We start from the raw sequence: 7320 nt of genomic DNA, 5'->3' as shown, positions 1-7320 counted from the left end.
TTAAAGGAGATTTTCTCAATATTTAGATTTTTTTGCTCCCTCAGATTCCAGATTTTTAGACAAATAGTTATATTTATATGGTTCTTTTATATATTATATATTTATATATTTTTTTAAACTTTGTGTAAATTATTTGTTATTTTATGTTAGGCCTATAGCCCGATGTTTTTTTGTTTTTTTTATACGTTTTGTTAATAAAAATTCTGTTTAATATAAGTGAGTTTGTCGTTGTACTGTTTCGTTGCTGTAAATTCAAGCACTTGACGCTGAATTGCTAATTCAAAAGTGAAATTAAAATGTGCACAGGCATTTACAAGCTATTTAAAAGAAAGGAGAGAAAAAAGGGGGAAAACTATCATGTAAAAAATGCTTTTCTGAGATTTTGTCAACAAGCAAACAAGCAATTTCTGCTTGCTCTAAGCAAAAACTCACTTAATTTTGACTATTTTTTGCTGAAAACAAGACAATAATTGTTTTGTGTGTTCTTGATTTAAGAATTTTTAGATATCTGGGCTGGAAACAAGATAAAATCTAAGTAAGAAAAGCATTTTTTGCAGTGTGCAATGGGAAAATTTCGTCACCGTCACAACCCTAATCTACAGCCGCTGTGCATGAAGCATGTTACACAGCCAAGGAAAGCTTGTAATCAGTGTTAGAGGAACTGAGCAGACTGATGAAAAACCCACATTAACGGAAAGAGAAGAAGAACTCTGCACGACTCAAATACTTCCTGGTCAAACTTCCGTTTGTGAAGTCGTAAAGTCACAACAATGGCACTTTGACCTTGCCATAACAACTTCAGCTAACGTTATCCCATTCTCCAGCATAACCCAAGACAAGAGGCAGCTGGAGCACAAGGAGCGCCAGCTTGGGAGGAAGAAGAAGTGTTCTTCAGGGCTCTGACAGCATATTGGGTGACAGTCTATAACAGCGGCATGAACTCGTAAAGCTTACAGCCCCTGACGTCCGTCTGAGTCACCCATGCCTTCTCTCGGTTCCTTGCACCATCCTGATGGCAAGTGTTCATATATATTAGTGTTCTGGATGGTAACTGCGAGGGCTGACCGCAGAACCGCTGACCTCTGGAAGGAACAATACCCCATCCGTGAGGTGGCCCGTGTGCGCCATAGAAACTCAACACAAGCACGGCTAGCGACTCTGAATGGATGGAGGTTACAGGTCTCAGTTTAATGGCCCGTCGTGTTTGAGGGAGGAAGGGGGTTCACAGCCCTCAGACAGGATTGAGTTAGCGTTCCTGCTCCAAGCCTCGGTTCACAGTGACTTGTTGGTGATTTATCTGATGGAAGGAATTCAGTGAAGGGCTGGGATCTCTACTGTAACCTTTTACCCCCACCAGATGTTCGCTCTGAAAACACGATAATGTTCATCCCTAAATCCCCATGCAAACATATCAAGTGGCTGCTATGTGTGTTTGTGGCAAGACTTAGTGAAATGACAGAGCGGCGATGGGAAAGGATTTTAAACAGAACCGGCGCGGTCAGATGCTCCAGGAGAACGTAATAAATACTAGAAATCAGTGTTGGGCTAGATACATTTAATTTAATACTCATTACTAGTTACTCCTTTCAAAAGTACAGCAATATTATTATGTTACTTATTACTTTCTGGCAGCAGTAACACTGCAAAAACTGAAATCCAAGAAAGTTAAAAAATGCTTATTTCTAGAAAATGTGTCTTGTTTTTTGCCATTAAAGATAAATAGTCTTATAAAATACATTGCAGATTAGACTATAAATCTTAATTTAAGAAAATTTATCTTCTTAGATCTAGGCAAGTAAATGTTAACTAATTTTGAGCAAGATTTTACTAGAAACATGTGATAGCCCAATTGGTGCGTGTTCAGTTAGATTGTTGTGCTAATTTTAAGACTGATACCACCCCTAAAAACTCTAATTTCAAGAACCTTGAGAAAGGATTGTTTTTTGTTTTTTTAATGATCGAGTCTGTCGGTTTTTGAAATTTCATTTAAGAAAAATTGCTTGTGTGAACATAAAACACTTGGCTAAAAAGTGGTTTAATTCAGATTTATTTCATATTGAAATAAAAGAAAAATTGCAAATGTTGTACCATCAACAACTTATTCAACATTACAGAATTTTCTGTAGCACAATCACATCTAACAGATTTCTCCCTGTCACAACAGACAGTACTTATACACAAATATTAAAATATCTATTCTGGGTTCATTACAGGTTTTGCTCAATCAGCAGCATTTGTTGCATAACGCAGATTAATCACAAAAATAGATTGGAACTGTTCACATTCTGACAGCATTCAAACATTTGATTATGCCTAATCAAGGACTTGCAGACATTTTTAAAATTTACTTTTGAAACCCATTTTTAAAAAAAACAATGTTTGGATTCGAATCTCATGCACATGTGACGGAGCATTGGTCCCAACCATAGACTGTAAACCAGAAATATTGAGTATAAAATCGATGATAAATGTATCTTTTAACCGCAGTTTTCAGTTACATCTGGAACACTACTATTATTACATGCCAAACCAAACATAAAAAAACCCAACAGGAAATTAGAAAACGCGCGCTGAGCATGCGCAATAGTGCGCAATAGTGCTTTGACCCTGTGACGCATTAACGTCAAGACGCATGCGTAATCATCGCGCCAAAGTGCAGTTAGGAGACGAAGGCACTTCCTCCTCCCGCCAGTTTTTCGCCATGGATGGACTCGACGAGGTTGCGATTTCCACTCTTAAAGGTTAGTAATTTCTAAAATCGCTTAATTGTTTATTATGGTAATTGAAATTTGAAATAGATTGTATTCGAAATATAGAATGAGGAGTTATGTCACATTCTCATTCTCAATTGAATTGTAATCGAATATGCAATGCTTCCTGCTGGGAAAAAAACACGTTCCTGTATCGAATTAAATTAAGTTAACTGAATATTACAAAATGCAGTCTCTTTCTCTTGAGATCTGTTTAATAAATGTTTTCCAGTTTGCTTTCCATGACCTTAGTTGTACTAATAAGTGCTAAATTTATTTATTTGTATTTATTTATTTATTTTTTAATATCCAAACGCGAGTTCTTTTTTTGTGATATCATCGAAGGGCATTATCATTTAAGATGTTGACAATAACAATATTCATTCACTATTGCATTCAGTGACATTATAACTGTTTCAGAACATTTCTAGCACTTATGATCCTTATGTTACAATATGCACTAAGAATGTTTGTATTTAAATGTGTACACTAATATTGATTATCGGATAATGAACAAAAACATTATCCAACATATTTATGACATTGGCTGATGGTTTTACTGCCATCAGCCAATGTTATAAAATGCATTACAACTCTTTATTGCTTTTTCATAATAGGTTCCTGTTAGGTTCATGTTACGAAAAAAACAAATATATATATATATATATATATGGATAAACTATTTTAATTATCTATATTGACATGTATATATATTTTTTCAATATCCGAAGTCTTCTGCGCGCAAAGTATACGCGAGTTACACTGACTAATGTATTTGCATTTGTTCTAAGCTGCTAACATTGGGGAAGACATTTTACCAACTCTCTCACGGGAGGATATCCGAGATCTATTTCCTGGTCCTGAGCACTTCCTGCGGCGCAAAGCCATTTGGCTTTTGACTCATAAGGAAGAACAGGTAATTAACTTCAAATAAGTATTTTGGATATTTTTAACCTGTTAATGGGCATAATTTCAGTACAGATAATTTATATGCAAGTTGGTGTGGTTGAAGAATAACATATACATACATGAGACACTCTGTGAATAAAATAAATTACTGTATCTGGTTTGATTAATGTATATATTTGTATTTTAGGGACACACCATTCCTGTTGAAGTCCAAGGTTCATCAGCAGATGACGAACATACTGACAGTTCAAAACAAGATGACCCCAGCACTTCAAAGTTTTTAAAGTTACCCAGCCCAGAATATGTTCTCTTCACTGATAGTGAACTACAACACATGAGACGCACATACTTTGAGCAGCAGCGTCTTGGAAAAGAGGGTGACGTCACCTTATCGAAGGAGCTGTTCTGCCGGCTCATCCGAAATACCATGACAAACATGATATCAATTGCAAGAGCGGCTTCAGATGACTACAAATATCCCACTAAATATGAAGTTATTGCCATGGCAAAACGGTTAGTGGAATACTACCCTATGATAAAAGATAAATCAACTGGATCTAGGCATGAGTGGGTGAGTGACATCATTTAATTAATTATAAAAAATTAAAAATAAAACATTGTTTTGCTGCTAACATTGCTTCAAAATTATTCATTGATGCTTTTGTTCTGTTGTACAGGACACTGTTGCCAAAAAGCTCCTGAAGCGACTTTCAAATATCCGAAGTCCCGTGAAGGCCAAACAGCCTCCTTCCAAAAGAGCACGTCAGGACAGAGAACCACCTGCTGCAGTGGCAAGTGACTATGACGCTGATTCCAGTGCATCAACAGTCAATCTGTCACCACCCTCAAGATCAAGCACCCCACGGCAAGAAAATGACAGCATCGATGAAGCATGTAAGTACATTAAAATTTACTTTAAAATAAGGTGGCCAGACGTGCCACTTCCTGAGGACACGTTCTGCACAGGATTTCTAAGCAGCCTAAAATATCCAGGCATTGGTTGCACCGATCGCAAACAACCAACACCTTGTTATTTTAGGCAATTTAGAAATCCTGTGAAGAACGTGTCCTCAGGAAGTGGCACGTCTGGACATCTTACTTCAAAATGTATTAGTGTATTTTGTAAATAACAATGTTTGGTAATATATGTATGCCTAATTCTTCTTTACTTTTATGTAGAATACATTCTGGAATTGTTGATTTTGTGCGTCTTGTACAGTAATTAAATGTTATGGCTAAATTGTAGCTGATGCTCCAGACAACAGCCTTGACAGCCAGAAAACCCAGGCAAGACATTACAGGACTCTGCAAGAAATGTACAAAGCAAAGAAGCCAAACAAAGCTGCTGTAACCCATCTATTAGACCTGGAGTTCCAGTCCAGAAGAAATTTCATTGACTCGAATGCTTTGAAGGAGCAAGACAAACCAACAAAAATTTTGCAAGCATACCCCTGCTTCAAAGAACTGGACCATGTGGGTACACAGAAGCATATTTCAGACAGATGTATAATGTACTGACAAATATCCCATATCCTCTGCCTAACCACAAACAGAAAAACTTTTTTTTTAAAATATATATATTAAATGAATAATTCTTTCAGGCAATGGATGAACTGCGGAGAATCATTGAGCCAGACAATTGCCAATACATTTCTGAGGTGAAGGGCAGGTGGGAGACCTTCTACTCCAAGGTTCAGTTTTATGGAGTGATGAAGAAAGTCATGAAGCCTCCAAGGACATTAAATGGAGGTAAAGCTTTATTTAATTCTAGGGTTCTCCAGTTCAGCCAAATCTAATCAAACACACCTGAACAAGCTAATCATCATTTTCAGGTCCTACTAGAAATCTACAGGCTGGTGAGTTTGATCAAGGTTGGAGTTAAACTCCACTCTCAAGGGCCAGAGTTGAGAACCTTTGTTATAGATCAGTGGTTTTCAGTTCAAAAAAAGTTTTTCAGTTGAAAACAATGTTGTCTAAACAGCTCGTTAATTCAGTTCATGGAGCTATTTTAATGAATTTGTGATCTGTATTAGGTCTGTTAAATAAAGGAGACATACAAAATGTCCAGAGCAGTGGGTCTCCAGAATCAGAAAACAATGGTATAGATTACACCCACAGACGTACTATATGATATTGATATAAATGTCTTTTTTTTTTTTTCTTTCCTTAACTAGTTGAACATGCCATTGCTGTTTTTACTGCCCTGCCGCTGCTCTTCCCATCTGGCTCTACAGCGCCAAAAAAACAGGTCCCAATCAGTGAGGCTCTTTTCCACGTTCTGACGGTGAGTTTTACTTCAGTAGTGATAAATTAAAAGGTGCCTACACGCTCAGTAAAATACTGGGTTAAATCCATCCTAATTGCACTATATAAAATTGGCCATGCAACATAAAAAATAACTGAAAGGGATAGTTAACAGAAAAATTAAAATTCTGTCATTTACTTGCCCACAAGTTGTTTTGAACCTGTATACCTTTCTTTGTTCTGCCGAACACAAAAGTTAGACATTTTAAACAATGTTGATAACCCAACAGATCTGGGTAAGCATTCACTTCCATTGTAGGAATAAAATTCTATAAAAGGGAATGGTGACCCAGATCATCTTTAGATTTTTGCTGTGCATGTAATCTAAATTATGTATTTTTTTATATTTGTTTTTCTAGCCTTCAGAGGATCCAGATACCTACATCCACAGACGCGCATTTTCCACTCCTGTCTTGCTGGTTGGTGAGGATAACTGCATGGTGGTTGTAGGTACAACCCCAGTTCTAACATTTGACAAAGACTTGCTCTACGAGGGGCCTCTCTACCTCCTGGCCTATTACTATGCATTCCATCTCACATATCCAAAGTGTCTTGCAACACTCTTGTCTGTGTTGCAAACACAAGTTCTGAGAGATGCCATCCACGAGCAGGATGCAACCCCCTCGTACAAAAAGGCCATTCAAGAATGGAGAATGTTTGTTGACTAATTACTGTTTCAAACATGTTGTATGTCTGAGGCTGTGAGACGGCTGCAGTGTTTTTTGTTTTGTTTTTTTTCTTCCATTTGCACTTAATTTGTGTGGTTAGTTTTTTTTCTGACATACAATAATACAATACATTTTAGTTATTACTGTTTGTAACTTATGGGACTACTGTTTGAGGTTACAGTGTCGTTCTGTGCCAGTGTTTTTTTTTTTTTTTTTTTTTTTTATTAAGAGAACTTTTTAGTTAGTTTAGTAATTCACTCTTAGTTTTGGACTTCATCCCGTTTTGCTATACCCCACTTGTTTACGAGAAAAATGTTCATTTGTGAATCTGCCATACATTAAAGGCATAGTTGACCAAAAAATGAAAGTTGTCCTCATTTACTCACCCTTATGTTGTTTCAAACTTGTTTATTTGTTCTGTTGACTACAGAAGAAGATATTTTGGAGAATGTTGGTAACTAGACAGTTGATGGTAGCCATTGACTTTCACAGTTATTTTTTTTCATGCATCAACTGTCTGGCTACCGACATTCTCCAAAATATCATCTTCTGTACTCAACAGAACAAAGAAACTCATACAGGATTGAAAGAACATAAAGGTTGTAGTATGAATTTTCATTTTGGGATCACTATCTTTTTAATGCAGTACACTGATTCAGTAATTGCTGTTTGAAGCTTAAATGACTGCT

General features: G+C 36.6%; 1 protein-coding gene and 1 long non-coding RNA gene across 2 annotated transcripts; both read left to right on the top strand.

Annotated features, from left to right (window-relative positions):
• Window positions 1–3529: 3529 nt before the first annotated feature.
• On the top strand, window positions 3530–4452 carry LOC306872016. The gene is made up of 3 exons (XR_013784388.1): window positions 3530–3666; window positions 3847–4230; window positions 4337–4452. It is a non-coding gene; the product is annotated as an uncharacterized lncRNA (long non-coding RNA).
• A 546-nt stretch (window positions 4453–4998) lies between these two features.
• LOC306870793 (uncharacterized protein) lies at window positions 4999–6631 on the top strand (the record flags this gene model as incomplete). Its single annotated transcript, XM_079418210.1, has 4 exons — window positions 4999–5132; window positions 5261–5408; window positions 5834–5943; window positions 6323–6631. Exons 2-4 carry the CDS (start codon window positions 5264–5266, stop codon window positions 6629–6631), a joined length of 564 nt encoding a protein of 187 aa, XP_079274336.1. The 5' UTR covers window positions 4999–5132; window positions 5261–5263.
• Between the last annotated feature and the right edge of the window lie 689 nt (window positions 6632–7320).

Source organism: Barbus barbus, assembly GCF_936440315.1.
Source record: "Barbus barbus genome assembly, chromosome: 6".
In the NCBI taxonomy this organism is placed as follows: Eukaryota; Metazoa; Chordata; class Actinopteri; order Cypriniformes; family Cyprinidae; genus Barbus; species Barbus barbus.
The sequence above is the reverse complement of the archived record's forward strand: the minus strand, read 5'-3'. Positions and strand labels throughout refer to the sequence as shown.